This window comes from Dermochelys coriacea, chromosome 1, assembly GCF_009764565.3.
Source record: "Dermochelys coriacea isolate rDerCor1 chromosome 1, rDerCor1.pri.v4, whole genome shotgun sequence".
NCBI classification, from domain to species: Eukaryota; Metazoa; Chordata; order Testudines; family Dermochelyidae; genus Dermochelys; species Dermochelys coriacea.
In genome coordinates, this window is record NC_050068.2 from 313,559,062 (window position 1) to 313,577,804 (window position 18,743).

Genomic DNA, 18,743 nt, shown 5'->3' on the forward strand with positions numbered 1-18,743 from the left:
TATTTCCAGTTTCAATTAATCCAGCTTGAACTTTGAGCCATTGGATCATGTTATATTTTTCTCTGCTAGATTGAAGAGCCCATTATTAAATATTTGTTCCCCATGTAGGTACTTATTGATAGTAATCAAGTCATCTGTGAAGGAGCACAACAGGGGTTAGAGAAAACCTGTGCGCTCAGCTAGCCCCATCCCGGTATACATACAGTGGATGCTAGGCCTGGAGCGGGGAGAAAAGAAGGGAGGGTGGCTCAATTGAGGGCTGACTGGCAAGGCAGCAGGAGCTCTCTGTTTGCCTCCCTGAAGCCAACACAGCCACTGGTGGCAAATAAGCCTTCCCCTGCCAAGGGGAGCCTGCAGGTATGCCCCAACTGCAGGGTAATTGAATTAGCGGGGCCAGGACCCAGATTAAAGAGATTTTAATTGGATGTAGCCCAAGGAAATGGGTCTTGAACACACACCCCCGGCCAAGAGGCAGACCCATCTCTCCTGTTAAGGGTTTGAACTACACAGGGCCCTGGGGAGGGTCCAGGTCCCCCTCCAACCCCTCTGACCAATGGTATAGCCACTAGGCCACCCAGTCACCGAAGGCCCCTATCACATTATCCCTTAAACCTCTTTGTAAAGTTAAATAGATAGAACCCTTTTAGTTTATCGCTATAAGGCATGTTTTCCAATCCTTTAATCATTCACATGGCTCTCCTCTGAACCCTTTCCAGTTTATCAACATCCATCTTGAATTGAGGGCACAAAAACTGGACACAGTATTCCAGTAGCTGTCACAGAACCAAATACAGAAGTCAAATAATCTCTCTTCTCCTACTCAAGATTCCCCTATTTATGCATTCCAGGATCACATTAGTTCTTTTGCAAAAAGAAAAGGAGTACTTGTGGCACCTTAGAGACTAACAAATTTATTAGAGCATAAGCTTTCGTGAGCTACAGCTCACTTCATCGGATGCATTTGGTGGAAAAAACAGAGGAGAAATTTATATACACACACAGAGAGAACATGAAACAATGGGTTTATCATACACACTGTAAGGAGAGTGATCACTTAAGATAAGCCATCACCAGCAGCGGAGGGGGGAAAGGAGGAAAACCTTTCATGGTGACAAGCAAGGTAGGCTAATTCCAGCAGTTAACAAGAATATCAGAGGAACAGTGGGGGGTGGGGTGGGAGGGAGAAATACCATGGGGAAATAGTTTTACTTTGTGTAATGACTCATCCATTCCCAGTCTCTATTCAAGCCTAAATTAATTGTATCCAGTTTGCAAATTAATTCCAATTCAGCAGTCTCTCGTTGGATTCTGTTTTTGAAGCTTTTTTGTTGAAGTATGGCCACTCTTAGGTCTGTGATCGAGTGACCAGAGAGATTGAGGTGTTCTCCAACTGGTTTTTGAATGTTATAATTCTTGACGTCTGATTTGTGTCCATTCATTCTTTTACATAGAGACTGTCCAGTTTGGCCAAAGTACATGGCAGAGGGGCATTGCTGGCACATGATGGCATATATCACATTGGTAGATGCGCAGGTGAACGAGCCTCTGATAGTGTGGCTGATGTGATTAGGCCCTATGATGGTATCCCCTGAATAGATATGTGGACAGAGTTGGCAACGGGCTTTGTTGCAAGGATAGGTTCCTGGGTTAGTGGTTCTGTTGTGTGGTGTGTGGTTGCTGGTGAGTATTTGCTTCAGATTGGGGGGCTGTCTGTAAGCAAGGACTGGTCTGTCTCCCAAGATCTGTGAGAGTGATGGGTCGTCCTTCAGGATAGGTTGTAGATACTTGATGATGCGTTGGAGAGGTTTTAGTTGGGGGCTGAAGGTGATGGCTAGTGGCGTTCTGTTGTTTTCTTTGTTGGGCCTGTCCTGTAGTAGGTGACTTCTGGGTACTCTTCTGGCTCTGTCAATCTGTTTCTTCACTTCAGCAGGTGAGTATTGTAGTTGTAGGAATGCATGATAGAGATCTTGTAGGTGTTTGTCTCTGTCTGAGGGGTTGGAGCAAATGCGGTTATATCGTAGCGCTTGGCTGTAGACAATGGATCGAGTGGTATGATCTGGATGAAAGCTAGAGGCATGTAGGTAGGAATAGCAGTCAGTAGGTTTCCGATATAGGGTGGTGTTTCTGTGACCATCGCTTATTAGCACCGTAGTGTCCAGGAAGTGGATCTCTTGTGTGGACTGGTCCAGGCTGAGGTTGATGGTGGGATGGAAATTGTTGAAATCATGGTGGAATTCCTCAAGAGCTTCTTTTCCATGGGTCCAGATGATGAAGATGTCATCAATGTAGCGCAAGTAGAGTAGGGGCATTAGGGGACGAGAGCTGAGGAAGCGTTGTTCTAAGTCAGCCATAAAAATGTTGGCATACTGTGGGGAATTAGCCTACCTTGCTTGTCACCATGAAAGGTTTTCCTCCTTTCCCCCCCCTGCTGCTTGTGATGGCTTATCTTAAGTGATCACTCTCCTTACAGTATGTATGATAAACCCATTGTTTCATGTTCTCTGTGTGTGTGTGTATATAAATCTCTCCTCTGTTTTTTCCACCAAATGCATCCGATAAAGTGAGCTGTAGCTCACGAAAGCTTATGCTCTAATAAATTTGTTAGTCTCTAAGGTGCCACAAGTACTCCTTTTCTTTTTGCAAATACAGACTAACACGGCTGCTACTCTGAAACCTGTGATTAGTTCTTTTGGCCACTGTGTTACACTGGGAGCTCATGTTCAGCTGATTATCTACCATGACCCTCAAATCTTTTTCAGAGTCACTGCTTCCCAGGCTAGAGTTGTCCATCCCGTAAGTATGTTCTTTATTCCTAGATATATACAGTAATGATAAAATGTATGCATTTACTATTGGCCAAATTAACATGCATGTTTGCTTGCACCCAGTTTACCAAGCGATCCAGATTGCTTGAATCAGTGACCTGTCCTCTTCATTACTTATCACTCCCCCAGTTTTTATGTCATCTGCAAACTTTATCAGTGATGATTTTATGTTTTCTTCCAGGTCATAGAAAAAGTGTTAAATGGTGTAGACCCAAGATCCAGTCCCTGAGGGGTTGATGATGATTCCTCAATCACAGTTACATTTTAAGACCTATCAGTTAGATAGTTTTTAATCTATTTAATGTATTCCATGTTAATGTTATATTGTTCTAGATTATTTATGGAAATATTGTGTGGTACCACCTAAATGCCTTATGAAAGTCTAAGTATATTATGACAACACTATTACCTTTACCAATCAAATTTGTGATCTCATAAAAAAAATACCAAGTTAGTTTGAGTGGATCTATTTTCCATAAACCCAGGTTGATTTGTATTAATTCCATTATCCTTCTTTAGTTCTTTATTAATCAAGTCCTGTATTGTTGCTCCATTATTCTTGCCTGGGATTGATGTCAGGCTGACAGGCCTATAACTACCCCGATCATCCCATTTACCCTTTTTAAAATTGGCACAACAATAGTTTTATTCCAGTCTTCTGGAACTTCCCTAGTGCTCCAAGACTTACTGAAAAGCAACATTAACAGTCAAGCCAGTTCCTCAGCCAGCTTTTAAAAAATTCTTTGATGCAACTTATCTGGACTTGCTGATTTAAACATATCTAACTTTAGTAGCTCCTGTTTAACCTTGTGGAATGAACAGAGTGTTATCACTAGCATATGATGAGACTATATAATATGTTTTCCCCCAAATACAGAACAGAAATATGTATTGAACAGTTCTGCCCTTTTTGCATTATTATTGATAATTCTACCATTTCCATCTAGTAGTGGATAGATATCATGGTCAGGATTCTTTTTGTTCCTAATGTATTTTTAAAAACTTCTTATTGTCTTTAAGTCTTCTGGTCATGGATTTCTCCTTATGTCCCTTGGCTTCCTTATGAATAATCTACATTTTCTAACATCTGATTTATATTCATTACTATCATTACTTCCCCTTTCTTCTGTTTGTTATATATATTATTTTTTACAAACTGCCTTCACTTCCCTCTAAATCAGGTCTTTTGTTGTTGTTGTTGTTGTTGTTTTAACCACCACAAGGGCTCTTCCTCAATTGTAAGATTGTGGGGTTCTGGGAATCTAATAAGGTGTTCTTAAATGATTCCCAATTATCATTCACATTTTTCTGATTAAATTCTTCTTCACAGCTGATTTGTCTCATAATTGTCTTCAACTTTATGAAACTGGCGCTATTAAAGTACCAAGTATGTATAAAACTGGTCTGGACTTTATTCTGCTTGCACATTATAAATTGATCCATGAGCACTTGTATACAAGCTACTATTAATTTTTAATCATGTGATCAGTTCATCAGAGTAGCAGCCGTGTTAGTCTGTATTCGCAAAAAGAAAAGGAGTACTTGTGGCACCTTAGAGACTAATTTCAAGAAATCAGGATGCTCAAATAAATTTGTTAGTCTCTAAGGTGCCACAAGTACTCCTTTTCTTTTTGATCAGTTCATGTTTATCTGTTAGGACCAGGTCAAATATAGAATTCCCTGTGTTGACTTCAGCACGGCAGAACTAAGTGTCAGCCACGTATAGCTGTAACCACACCCCAAATTGCCCCATAGTTCTATACCATCCCCTATTTCCCTATACCCCAGTGACCTCAGAACACTTCCTAAAAACACTTTCCTAAATTGAGCTAGAGTTTCAGTGCAATTTGGTATTCTGTCTTCACTTCCTACTCTAAACTGTAATGGTGTATAAACTGTTAGTTAGTAACTCTATTTTTCCCAATGTTGGGTGGTTTCCAGAAATGCACAAAGGGATTACTTTGCATATCAGTTAATAAAATTTGCTTTGAGATTGATCTGGATGAAAAACGCTATATAAATATACAAACATTAACAATATTTTGTGCTATAAATTAGTTAATACTTTTGTGAAGGACATAACAAGTCAGGACAGAAAGTATGACAAAGTAAACAGAAACACATATGAATTAATAAATGAGCTGCCACATGATGGTGGTTCTCTTTTACAAGACTCTATCCCCTGAAAATTCTATTCCAGAATGTTTTCTTTAATTTAATGATTTTTCATTTAGTAGTAGAGTTCAGTTATGTAAAGCAAATGCACAAAAATTAAAGGTAATTTAATCAACTACCCTGGCTGTTAACAATAAACATTATACCTCCAGATTTAAAGTACAGTTTAATTTTCAGTGACAAAAACAACCAATCAATGCTGGTGGCCTTAGCCTACTTTTTGCCCCAGGTTCCACACTGCCTCACAATTTGCTGCATACATACTGATGGCAACACATTCACTGAACTACTTGTTATACCTGAATAGATGTTTCTCTGTGTCAAATATAATCACATTGACAAGTTCCATAGAGCAATTTACCCAACACTCGATGGCTCTTAGTTGCTCTATCATTGTACAGTGGCCTTGATTGTGAAAGAGGAATTACTTATTTTAAAACTGAATAAGATTATTTAATTTATCATACGTCATAGTGGCTCTTTATATTTCTTGAAATGATCAGAAGTACATAAAAATAATCTGCAATCCCTCATGCTATGGCTATTTAAAGTGTAGTTCTTTCAAAGCATAATTGTTCCTGTGTGATAGAATACTTACTGCTGAAGCAAGAGGCTTATGACAAATTCATAGTCAAGTTTTTCATCACACTTCCCAGTGTTTTACTGTGTAAGCAACCCCATACTTCATTGGAGAAACCTGACTTTCACTGACCCGGACAAGGTGGGAAAAATCTCTATTTGTCTTAGCTCTTGAGCAGAGGCAGTTTTATTGGCAATCTGGCATCTTTCTAATGATGAACAAATGGTTATCCAAGTTCAGGGCATTTCCTCTGCGTCTCACTTTGTTTCCCCTGTACATAGCATTTCATGGAAGCCCTGACTTCTATTTCATTGGGGAAAAAAAAGACTATTAATTCTGTCACACAGTAAGCTTTAGAGGAGAAGATATGATGTTCTTTTTATGTATCTTTCTATTCATTGAACCCTGAATCAAAGGTCTGTTCAGGTGTTCAGTAATGTACCATATGCTTCCTAATCTAATAGAAGTACTTCTCCAAACCAACTGATGTCTTTTCTACATCTATATTCCATTTTCCCGCTTTTTTCCTAATTAGACAATCACAGAAGTGCTACTTTTAAAAATAATCTCTTTTTGGCCCAACCTACCTATTTCACAGACTGGCCCACAGACTACATTCATTGTCTGCTGTTATTGATTGGGCTGTTAAGTCTGGCATCTGCACTTCCTGCGAAGAGGCTCCCTGATGTATTCAGACTTTTAGTGAAGGAGAACATGAGTCATACTCATCTGTCAATTCTATTGAACACCCAGGTCTATTTTAGTGGAGCCTAGCAACTCTCCCCAACATTATCTAATGGTCTTTTCCTGCCTGGCTTTGAGCTACCATATACTACAGAGAAAGTCAATGGAACTTTTTCAGGAACAGCAGAGAAAATTCACTTCTTTGTCCATCCATTCAGTATTATTCTTAAGACTTCCTGACCAACGTCATGATTATTTGCATTGTTGGAAAGCAAGGCTGAACTGTATTGCTATGAGATTATTTGCATGCAAAAGCACACCCATCAACTACCCTGGTCACCATATAATAAAATATATTAGGAAGATGATGAGTGGTCCAACTTTTTTTTATCTTCTGTTAGGTGCTCCTACTAGGAATTCTTGTTTTGTTTTTTAAATTTTTCCACTGCTATACTTCGAGTTTGGATTCAGCAATGTTCTATAAAATCAAATTTATATTAGCCATCAGAGGAAAATAGATTCTTTGGGTCCTTTAATGAAATGTAATGGCCTAGAGCAAGTCCTGAATCATGTTTACTACAGGTAGAGCAAACATCATGACCATCTCATATCATTTGCTTTTGCTGCAGGTAGATAGGAAGTCAGTATACTTTTAATTCTGACTCATAAAAATTGAGGGATCTCAATTCTGATCCTCTCCTACAGGGTTAGGCTTATAATTTGTGATGCCTCTAGCCACGGGACAGAGACTGAGCAATGACACACCTCCTCTTGTGACACTGCTGCCAGAAGGTAAGTTCTGTCTGCTCTCTAGGATTTCCAGTGTTCAACTCTTCACCAAAGCTTGTGCTTAAGGTCAGCACTGTCTTCTTATGATTATGACTATCTCTGCTAGATCTTCATATTCACAAAGGTTTAATTTAACCCTTTCTTAGCTAAAAAGCACTGCAAATGAAGATGCAGCCACAGAATAAAAGCCATAAACAAGTCACTTAACATTCTTGTATACGGTCTCTGTTAATCTGAGTGACCAGGCTTCTTCTTACTGCTAAAACAATCTTGTAAATCTGTGATGCTTTTTTTTCTTCCAACTTCTATTCAGTGTAGGAGGGAAGAAATCTAATGTTAAGTACAGTTTTTCATAAACCTCCTTGTGTTTCACTGAAAAGTTGTATTGTGTTTAGATGTCTTCTTGTCTTGCTTCTCAAAGAGGGTGATAATTCCAGTGTGCCTTTGTTTCAGCTTTTCATAGCCTCAACCAAGCCCCAGATATTAGCTGTTCTAAATTCTGGGTCAAACCAAAGCCCCAGAGCTCAACATGACCAACTTCAAGTTCAGATTTGAATCTGATCTTCCTGGCTCAGGAATTTGTCTAGTTACTGCAGTTGAGAGAAGCAGTCAGTAAACATTTCTAACTAGCACTCATGTTACAACACATACTACTAAGTGACCCAAGTTCTAAAAGGGGATTCATTATTAATCATAGAAGGAAGTACATTTGTCAATTCATAAATGCCAAGGACTGCTAGCTTGTTTTTAACAGCTTTCCTCCTGTGGAGATTACATGGCTGAGGGCTCAAATTTGCTAAACCCACACATTTATTGGGAAGTACTACATGTGACCTGGTATGCAGAGTACTGTAGCTAAATGAATGAAACATGATTTTTTGGTGGAAATAAAATTCCCATCCTTTATATGTTTCTTATTTGTTATGAATATAAGTACCTTTTTTATGCAAGTATTATTTCTTTCAATGTTTGCTCTGAAATACCTTGTCTGCTACTAGTAATAAAGAAATGGAAATCACAAACAGGCACTTAACTTATTGTCAAGGATCATACTTTATAATAGCCCTAAATTTCTGCCATCATAATATAAAAATCAAACGCTTTGCACCTGATTATTATTTATACTGAGTCCCTTTTACAGCAGTCTGGGAGTGTAAAGGGATTTTAAAGTGGGTGTAAATGTACACTGCCAGAGCGGTAAAACATGGCCTTATTGTGAATGAGAATCAGGCTCTTCAGGTTTGTGATATTCATTTGACAGCTTTAAGCATCTGCATTCAGATTGGTCTGGTAAAGGTCAAGTGTCTGATGTCTCTAAGCCAAACAAAATTCTGTTCTTGTGTTAAAGTGTACATATAGGAGCTAACTATGTTTTTTTTTATATTTTGACTTCTATATTGTGTTTGCTAGATGCTTTGCTTCCATATTAGCATTGTCAGGTTAAAGTGTTTATTTTTGTTGGTTCAGTGTTGAGCAGTAATCATAAACCCTGATTCTGGAAGCTATAGCTGCTGCAGAGGGAATCTGAAAGGTCAGTCAGCCTGAAGGAAAGCTGAGGATTAAAGGAAGAAACCCGTATCATAGCTAGAAGGAGCTCTGAAGCCAGTCAAGTCTGCTGACAAACAAACCTTTAGGGATTCAGATATAGAGTCTTTATCTAACTACTCTACCTAAATACTAGTATTAGTATTTTCTGCACCATGGGAAAGCCAATATCACACAAAAAGAGGGACAAATTGCCCACGAGACCCTGAGGAGCCAGTGAAAACTTTTGAAGAACCAAAGTTCCCAGCATACAAATCCTGAAGGTCAGCTTAGAGTCAGGACCAGAAAGAGAGTAGTCTGATGCACTGCAGCCAAAATCTGATAGAAAAAATATCGGGGACAATCCTGAAAAAAATTTCTAGTTCAATACTCCACAACAGAGAAATGTACTAATCCTTAGCTAAACTTAACAGTGGCTATTGATTGTTCACAGAGAAAACCCTAAGAATAGACACAAAACTTTTATGAAGTTTCACTATCCTGCTCAAAAAAATATAGTTTACTGAAGTATGGCATTTACTGAATAAAGTAGATTTATGAGAAAAGTGTATTAGCTTATGAAGCAGTTTGAAATGAAAATGTCGGCAGAAGCTGGAACAGACATATGAACAGAAGTGTAGCATCAGAGTGGCACAGCAGGGACCTGAGTTCCAGTTTCTGGCCTGCTGGGTCCCCTTGGGCAGTATTCCCTCTGTAAAATGGGGATGATGATACTGTACTTACCTCCTTTGTAAAGCACTTTGAAATCTACTGATGAAAAAAATTAGTGTTAGGTATTATAGATGATATTTGGTTAATATTCATTAAAAATTGCAGTCATTTAACAGCTGGGTATGTAATGTAGCTTCTTTAAAAGGAAGGTATCCACTCTGGACGGTGAGAAAGATATTGAAATAGAAAGGCCTGTCCTTTGTAGGTCAGTAATGTAAAAAGTTGGTCTATTATCTATCTAATATACACCAGTATATTGCCTTTGATACACCCATTGCCATCAATGGAAATTCCACTGGGGATCAAAGACCATAATATGGTTTGCAGTGTGATGATGAACAGTGCTGGTAATTATCAGTAAAGGTTACCCAGTGCCCAATAAATGTTGTCTAGTGAAAGAAATATACAATTTTGTTACAATAGGTAATCAGTAGATAAAATAACATGCACACATGAACTAAGCTTGGTGAATAAGGAAATAGAAGCTAAACAAAATCTATCATCATCATCAATAATTAATTTATTTCTATTGTGCGAGTGGCTAAGGATCCAAACAGGAAATAGGACCCATTGCACTAGGCACTTTGCAAACATGATTACACGGAAACAGTCCCTGCCCCAGAGCATTTATAATCTAAAATTTAGACAATATGTGGCAGGTGAATAAGAAATCAAATAGGAGAGGAAGTAGGAGAGAAAAAGATGGGAGGACAAGATTGTAGCAGGCACAGATGTGCTTGTATTCAGTGTTTTCAGTTGTAACAGTGTTTTCAGTACTCCCTGGTACTTGCCAGCCTCATCTTATATTTCACACACCATCATAATTACCATATGACAATGACATACAGGTGCTATACAGAAAAGAACAAACAACCAGCAACAACAGGACTGAAAAGCTAAAAGACTGAATGGGAGCTTTAGTCATCTTTTTTTTTTGGAAGAAAACATGAATGCAGTTACAACTAAATCAAAAGAACAAAGCACACATAATTATGAAAAGTGTAAATATTTAAATAGAAATATTTCTCTTCACCAACAAGCTATTCACATGCTACCAAAACTGTAGCATTTCATGGAATATGGAATCTATTCCAAAACTGTAAGGAACACAAATTTAGTTTCAAGTTCTTGTTCTCATGTGTTCAGGACCTGGGCTAGTACATTTCTCTTTAAGTTGTTGAGCACTTCTCTTTCACGCCTCCGATTTCTCTTACACTACTCAACAGACTGATTCAAAGAGGAACTCTCCTTTTCATAGAAGACTACGGAAAGGAGATAACACAGGCACATAACCTGTTGTCAAAGGCTGCATATTTGTAGGCTTCCATTTGGGCCCCAAAAATAAACCAATGGTGTCTGGCCAAGCAGCAATAGAAACTTAATAGTAGATATGGTAAGGTGATTTATCAGAGCTGTGGCTGAAAAGGGGAAGCTATTATATTGGTAGCACTTTGATAATTACTGCAAAGTAGTCTCAAAGGAACAATAATTTGTAAATACTTATAGCTTTGTTTTTGTTATTATTTATGTGCCTGTTATACTGAAAACCAGAGCTGTGTGAAACCAGCTTTTTGAGGTTTGCATGATATTAGGATCCAATGGGTGGATCCAGTCATCAAGGTTCACACTTCCTGAACTTCATTTTGTGTTTCAGGTTTGCAGAGACCCAGAGCTTAATTTGTAATGAAAGAGGTACTGGAGCTCAAGCAATTTTTTTACATTCATAACTGATGCAGCAAGCCCAGAGGTGCTGGGGCTATGAACGGTCAAGTTTAGAGGTGCTGGGGCTCAGCCCTGGTGAGCCCTGGCACAAATTAAGTACTACAGAGACTCCAAACTAACCTCACACCAAAACCTGTCAGTTTTTTTTTTTGTTTACACTGAACCTGGTGAATTTCAGCACCCTCCTCCTATCATAATTTCCCCTCCTCCTTACATTGTGCTGTTTTCTGAAGGAAAGATGGTGTTCCATGGACAGCAGCCTCTTCCCTTTAGGTTGTAGCTATCTGCATCTTTGGGGTGTGCATAGCTGGCCCTACCCCTTGTTGCAGGGATTCCCCATTTGATATGGTGTTTTCTACTGAAAATATACTCCAGAGTGAGGTAAAGTGTCTTCAGTGAAGCAGCAATGGATCTTAAGAGCAATTCCAAGTTTAACTACTGATGGTGAATGAAGGGACAGGATTGGCTGCTAATTCACCTGCATTTTATGGATTAGACTTAGATTTCCATTCAAAAAAACCCAAACAAACAAAAAATGTGCTAGATGGGGAGCAGGCCAGACAGCCAGCCAACCATTTCCTAAAAGATCTGATTGAATCGGGAAAAGATTGTTGGCCTTTTCTTCACCAGCACAGACCACCAGGTAGGGATGGTCTTGGGACTACCTGGATTAAGCAGAGTTCATGAAGGGTATGAAGGGATTTGGTATCTATTGGGAGGGTGGATATAATTAGGAGAACAGCATTCTGTGAAGGGGAAGGAGGATCCCCAGTCATCTCAAGTCTTCTTTGATGTTCCCTAAAGCCTGAAGAGTGGATTCATACTAAAACCCAGGATCTGGTAAAACTGCTCACTTTCAGGTTTTGATGTGAAATGTTCCCACAGCCCAAATGAACACTATGTACAACAGCTACCACAGTAGAAACATATATTTTCATTTCATGGCACCATAATGCATGAATCTGGGATATTTATTGTTCTTGTTGAAGTGTAATCCAAATTAACAGTATAAAAATATAGCCATAACTTCATTCCAGCTTCTCTCTTTTTTATTTTCAGAAATTAACATTTTATTGGTCTGGCAACACAGTAGCCCTGTACTTCGCTTTCATGTGGGTGATCTGAAGTCAGGAGTGATTGCTGGACAAATCTGCCCCTTGACCTCAAGGAAATTGCACCCATTTGCATCAAGGACATGAGTGGTGTACATCCAATCTTTTTGTGTAATAGCCTACTTATGAAGAAGAAACTTCCATTACCCTTACCTGGCTATAGAGAAGATTCTAAAATACAGTTTAACAGAACAGAGGAACACAAGGGGAAATTTGTGCTAAAATACAAGATATTGTTTTAGCTCCCTTGCTTAGGAGAAAAATGGGAATTTTCTTGCTGCTGCCAATTATAAAAAATAATATATGTTTTTTAAATGAAAGCTCAAATGCTCTAACTTCTCATTAATGAGAACTATGTAATCAGCCTGCTACTTACAGTTAGGTGAAGTTGATTTGTCCAGTGACCAATTACTTTGTATTCTGCACTTTTGTTGGTCATTTGATACTGAAATATATCATAGCGCCCAGGTGCATCTCCATTTTCATTGAAAATAACAGGCGTTCCAGCACTCCCTACAAAAAAGTTGAACAACAATTGAAATAAAGTTCCTCCAAAAATATTCTCATAATTCTACTTTAGCTTCTATTTTTTTTCTTGAACATGTTCTGGAAAAAATGAGACAATACGATATGATTACATCAAGCAAGTTTTCATGCAATGTTGCCAGCATTATAATAAACCTAAAAAGCTTGTAGAGAAAGGCCATTGTGCGACGTTATTACTTGCATCACAATATAAACTGTCCGTCAGTGCCAACTAACCTATGTAAAAATTAATCAAACCAAATTACAAAGATAAATGTCAGTTAAATGTTTAACACTGATTAACATTAGATGGCTACTTTAAGAAGCAGGGATAAAATCCTGGCCTTGTTGAAGTCAATGGCAAAACTCACACTGACTTCAATGGGGGTCAAAACTTCACCTCAGGAATGAGTACAGTGTAACAAAAGTGCAGGCAATAGTCAGGCTGTGTCTGGTCAGCTTAGAGTTCCACAGACATAGGGGAGTTCTCAGCTAAGCTGGCATAGCCTGGTCTTGCACCACACACCCCAAGGCCCATCATATGGGGCACGCTAACAGCAGCAAATGGTTTTGCTGGAGTGCTACTGGACTCTGGCGGGTCTCAGCTAGTGAACAGTCACTTTGGGACAATTGCCAACTGGCATAGAGTTAAACCAGCATAGAATGGGTGTAACTCAGTGATAAATAAAGCTCAGAGTTTCTCAGCAATTACAATTGTCAGGAGTAGTGTACTGAAGGTATGGTGAATTCCAACTCCCTTCACCCTGAAAATTAGAAAATGAGAGAACAGTCAAAGTGTTGGAGGAAGAAAGCAATGTGGGATTCCACTTGTGGAAGTGGATAGCTACTTGCTATAGTATAATGTTAAAAGATTTTGTGGGCCTGTATCAAATCATGACTTAGCTAGAATATCTTCAGCAGAGGATGAGTTTGGAGATCCACATCTGGGAGTTGCCTTTTGGTGGACCTATTTGTGTGAAATGACTTGGGTTGGTTTTGTGAAAATTTTGCCATATTGCAAAGCTCTGGTGGCTGAAAACAATGGCTAAAACAACATGGAAAACCAAGTCTCAGTTCTCTACACATTCCTTGATCCCCACTCTGGAGGCAGTGAGGCATTCGAACGATGAGAGGCTGCAAATAATCTCAGGTGACAGGTCGCCAAAAGGAAACTGGATAACTCTCTCAGTGTGCACTTATAACTGCACAACACTGATGAGGGAGGAATCGATAAACCATCTCATGGAGGAAAAGGCAAAATCAGCCTGCGATGTGCTGGATGTTTGCGAAACATGACGAAAGAAGGAGATGAAGGTCAGCTGGAGGGATGGAAGTATGACATTCTAGGGAAAGGAGAAGGCAAAAGGAGGACAGTTGGAGGAGTCGGATTCATCATAAACAAGGAATGGTCTTCGAAAATTGTCTCATGTCATTTGAAGTCATTGCGTATCGGAGTGCTTTACCTCCGATTGAACCCTCAAAATCATCCAGATATATGCTCCCACAAGTGCATGAGAAGATGATGATGTGGAAGGATTCTATCAGGAACTGGAGGAAACCCTCGTTCAGAGTTCCACATATACGATTGTAATGGGAGATTTTAATGCAAAGGTTGGAAGAGGGAGAGAGGGTGAAAAGTTCATAGGAAGGTATGGTATCGGAGAATGAAACGTGCAAGGAGAATGATTAGCTATATTGGCAGAGACGAGGAGAATGTTCATTGGTAACACCTGGTTCTGAAAGAAGGCCAACAGAAGATGGACCTGGATTGCACCAAATGCGATGACAAAAAACAAAATTGATTACTTTCTGATTGATAGACGATGCATGGTGCAGGATATATCAGTAGTGCCATTATTCAATATTGGTAGCGATCATTGCCTACTGAGAGCCAGACTCACGTTCACTGTGAAGGTGGAGAAAAGGGCGCTGTATATGGTAAACAGAAGGCGCCAACTGGTAGTTTTCGATGAGGCAATCCTGAAGGAAAACATTTCTAGGGAAGATTGGAGCCTCCTGGACGACTGCAATGATGATTATGAGAATTTCAGTAAGAGACTGAAACAGTATGTGAAATCAGCTGAGCATGAAAGACCAAGAAGAGCTAGCAGAAGAATCTCGGATAATACAAAGACTTTATTGGAGAAGAGGAGGAAAATGAAAAGAAATGGCAGTGACAAGCTTGAGTACTCCCCTCTCTGCAAGCTCATACGAATGAAGTTGTAGGAAAAGTTTGAGAAATTTTGAACTGAAAAGCTCCTAAAGGCTGCTGAAGATCACAAAAGTCTCAAAAAATGCAAATGGGAACTGGAGTTGTAAGGTCATCATTATCAGCTTTGAAGAACATCAGTCGGAGCAACCGACTGAACAGAGGTGGAGGCAATCTGCAGGGATTTCTATACCCAGCTGTTTGCATCCTGTATAGACAACCCAAGGCCATCACTTCACTAAACAAATGAACACATACTCCCGGTTCTCATCAGTGAAGTCCATCATGCAGTCCATCAAATGAAAGAGGGGAAGGCTCCAGGCAAGAATGGTCTGACAGCAGAATTGCTTAAGGCGGGAAGTCAGGAATTTTGGAAAGCTCTCGCCCAAAGGTTCAGCTGCTACCTGGAAATCCAGAAGTCTGGCTGGAAAGAGTCCAATACCATTTTGCTGCATAAGAAAGGCGATCGAGAAAATCTAAAGAACTATCACCCGATCTGCCAGCTTTCGCATATCTATAAATTGTTCACTAAAATAACAGTAAATCGACTGTCACGAAATCTGGATGAACAGCAATCTAGAGAGCAGGCCGGCTTTCAAAGGAATTACAGCATGATAGACCACATCTTCACTCTAAACCAACTACTAGAGCATTCAAGGGAATACAAGTTCCCTTTGTGCACTGCCTTTGTGGACTACGAGAAGGCTTTCAACAGCGTAGAGACTAACGCCATTCTTGAAGCTCTTTCAGAATATGGCATCAGCGTGAAATATATCATATTACTAAAGGAAGCGAACTCTGGCTGCAGCACGGACATATTGCTGCTCGATACTCCCCTCCAAATCCCCATCGAGAAAGGTGAAAAACAAGGAGATACAGTTTCACCAAAATTATTCACAGCCTGTCTTGAATTGGTTTTTCAACGAGCAGACTTGAAAGGGTGGATTAATATCAGGGCGAGCAACTAAACCATCTCACGTTCACAGATGATATAGTGCTGATAGCCAAAAATACAGCCCAGCTTGAGAGAATGCTTAAAGAACTGAACGCGAAAAGTAGTCAAGTTGGATTAAAAATGAACCAGTCAAAAATTAAATACATGAGATCAGATGTTCTGCCAAAAACCCAAATAACTCTTGGGGGAGAGCAGATCCAAGAGATTGATAAATATGTTTATTTGGGCCAGGAAGTCAACATGTGTCATGATCAGAAAGGCGAACTGTCGAGCAGAAAAAAAGCTGGATGGTGCACATTCAATAACATCAAGGACATCCTCCAAGGAAAGATCAGCAAAACAACTCGTGCAAATCTTTTTAACTCGACCATGCTTCCAGCGATATTATATGGCAGTGAAACATGGTCGCTGACAAAGACTGAAGAACATCAACTGTCTGTCACACAGAAGGCGATGGAACAAACATTTTTGGACATTTCGCTCCGCGATCACATCCCCAGTGAAATAATTAGGCAGCAGTCTGGAGTGCGAGACGTTGTTGTTGAAAGCAGGCTCAGCAAAATGCAGTGGCTGGGACATGTGGCCTGACTCAGCGACAACAAATGGACTGCAGCTATATCTGAGTGGTATCTGTGAGAACAGAAACAGCCACGTGGTCGGCCTCCAAAGAGGTGGGATGATTTCCTAACAAAGAGATATGGACAAGCATGGCGAAGGATGGCCGGAGCAAGAGAAGACTGGAAGACGTGTTGTGGTCGGGAAGTATGTGGAGACATTACTCTAACCCGTGTCCCCAAAAGGCCAACCGAAACTGAGTGGGGTAACTATGCTGCACCCTCAAAGAAGTGCAGCAAATTACATTCTTCTCAGCGAAACCTCAGTACTTCCCGATACTCCCCCTAGGGGTACAGCGGTGCACCATCCCTTCTGTAGGACTGTAGTTCAATCATGATATAGCTCTAAAGAGTCATACAGAAGGACAAGTAGATGGGCTGGATATCTGAACCAGTCCCCTGAACTTTGCACGTCACTAACATAGTCCTTTTTAGGTGTGCATTTTTCAATTTTTAGCATCATTTTAAAGGGAGTTTCTGTGAATGACAATACATATTGTAAGGATTCTGTGGCCTCCTAACGTCCTCAGAGCTCTACAAGCACAGTGGGGCTAGAACTCAGAACCACCTCCTCCCACTTGCACAAGAGGAGTATCTTTCTTAACATGACACATAGCTAGGTAGTTCTGATTGCATCCAGTTGAAGGCAATGCATATCAGACAGTTCAACACAAAATAAAGGGAAGATTACCGTTTATTAAGCTGAAGTCATATTTCCTTATTATAATTTGAAGTAATAATCTAGTACTGAAAAATCCCATTCACCCTAGGTAGCAGCAAATGACTCTTTGTGGTAAAGTAGCTTATTAGCTAAACAGTATTAAATAATGGCCTTCTGACCCCAATCAGAGGTGAACCCTTCAAAACTGAGGTCGTTTAAACAAGGCCAACACTGATTCAGGAAAAAAAAAACATAAATGAGGTGTATGTATGAGAGAGGGGAGCAAAAGGAAGCTAATATTATAGAAGTGTTTGATTTTTTTAAACCTTTTGGCAAGAAGGATTCTTTATGGTAAACAATTGTTTCACAAGAGATTCCTTAGACATGAAACATAAAGTCAGTGAAGGTGTAAAATATCACAGATCCACAAGCATGATATAGCTAGCTGAATATAATGTATGACCATACATTCTGCAACACATTCGGTGTTCATATTATTGAATCTGAGAGGAATTAAAGAGTCCTTAATGAAAATGAATGTGTGTGGTGTTGTGTGTGGAGAACTCTGAACAGCTAGAAAAGCAGATACTGAGATAGTGGTTGACTCTATTGACCGGCATTGACAGGTTGACAGGCATTGATTCCCCAGTAAAGGATCCTAAAATTAGTGCAATGGTCAGCCTTTTAGAAATGTAATTGGCTTTTTGAGAGAGGAAAAATGCTAATTTCTATCAACAGTCCTGGGATTCCTCATATAGAAATGTTTAATGCTTCAGGAAGTTGGTGTAAATGCTAAAAAAAAAATGGCTGTGATGATAGGCTGAATCAGGGCCACATACCAACAATTCCAAACTCTCCTGTAGCAGATTCAGTACAGCGATTTCCATAATATTTCATCAAATCTCAACACCTTGCCATTCTCATCATACCAGCATATCAAACTGTAGCTATTTTCTTAGAGTAAGCGTTAATATAGAAAAGCCTCATTATTGAAACCCTAATCCTGGAAGCTGATCCATGTGGGTGGATCCTTTTTTCCACTGGAAGTCCCACTGAAAATGAAATTTCATTGTGGGGGTCTGCCCAGGTAGATCAGCTTACAGGACTGAGTCCTTTTGATGCATTCAAATATAGACAATAGACTTGTCTACAGAGAAAATCTCAGAATGTACTATAGCTTAAAAAATGTGTTAGAATTAAGCCATATTGGAAGAATGTGGCAGTTTATAGGATCATCAGTTATTATGATTAATAATATAATCAATTTTGAGTGCTAAGGATTTTTATATAGCTTCTCTTTTTAATTAACTGTTAAAAACAACAAAGAAAATGTCTAATGTACATTAATTAAAATGTGATTAGGGAAGTAGCAAAGGAAAAGCTCATATTTGAACTGACAATACTTAGAAATCACAAAAGGGAAGGAAGTATCTTTAACATTTAAAAGGAACTATTTGTCACTGATACGCATTTCAACAAGACAGAAGAAAATAGAAGGGTTAAATGAAATCAACTCAAAGAAAAAAGAAGAGTTGTTAAAACATTTTATACTTGGTTAAGGGACAGAAATGGCAAAGAATTATCAACAATTAGGTAGAACTGAGGGAGTCTAATTTGCGAATGTTAGGCTGGCAGA

At 39.4% G+C, this 18,743-nt stretch overlaps 1 protein-coding gene across 2 annotated transcripts in view; it reads right to left on the bottom strand.

Annotated features, from left to right (window-relative positions):
• Positions 1-18,743, bottom strand: part of GRM8 (glutamate metabotropic receptor 8) — a 481,798-nt gene that overhangs the window by 81,308 nt on the left and 381,747 nt on the right. For both annotated transcript variants that reach the window (XM_038385376.2, XM_043495863.1), the window contains exon 8: positions 12,520-12,656. In XM_038385376.2, the coding sequence (XP_038241304.1) occupies positions 12,520-12,656 (137 nt within the window). The remainder of the gene's footprint in view (positions 1-12,519; positions 12,657-18,743) is intronic.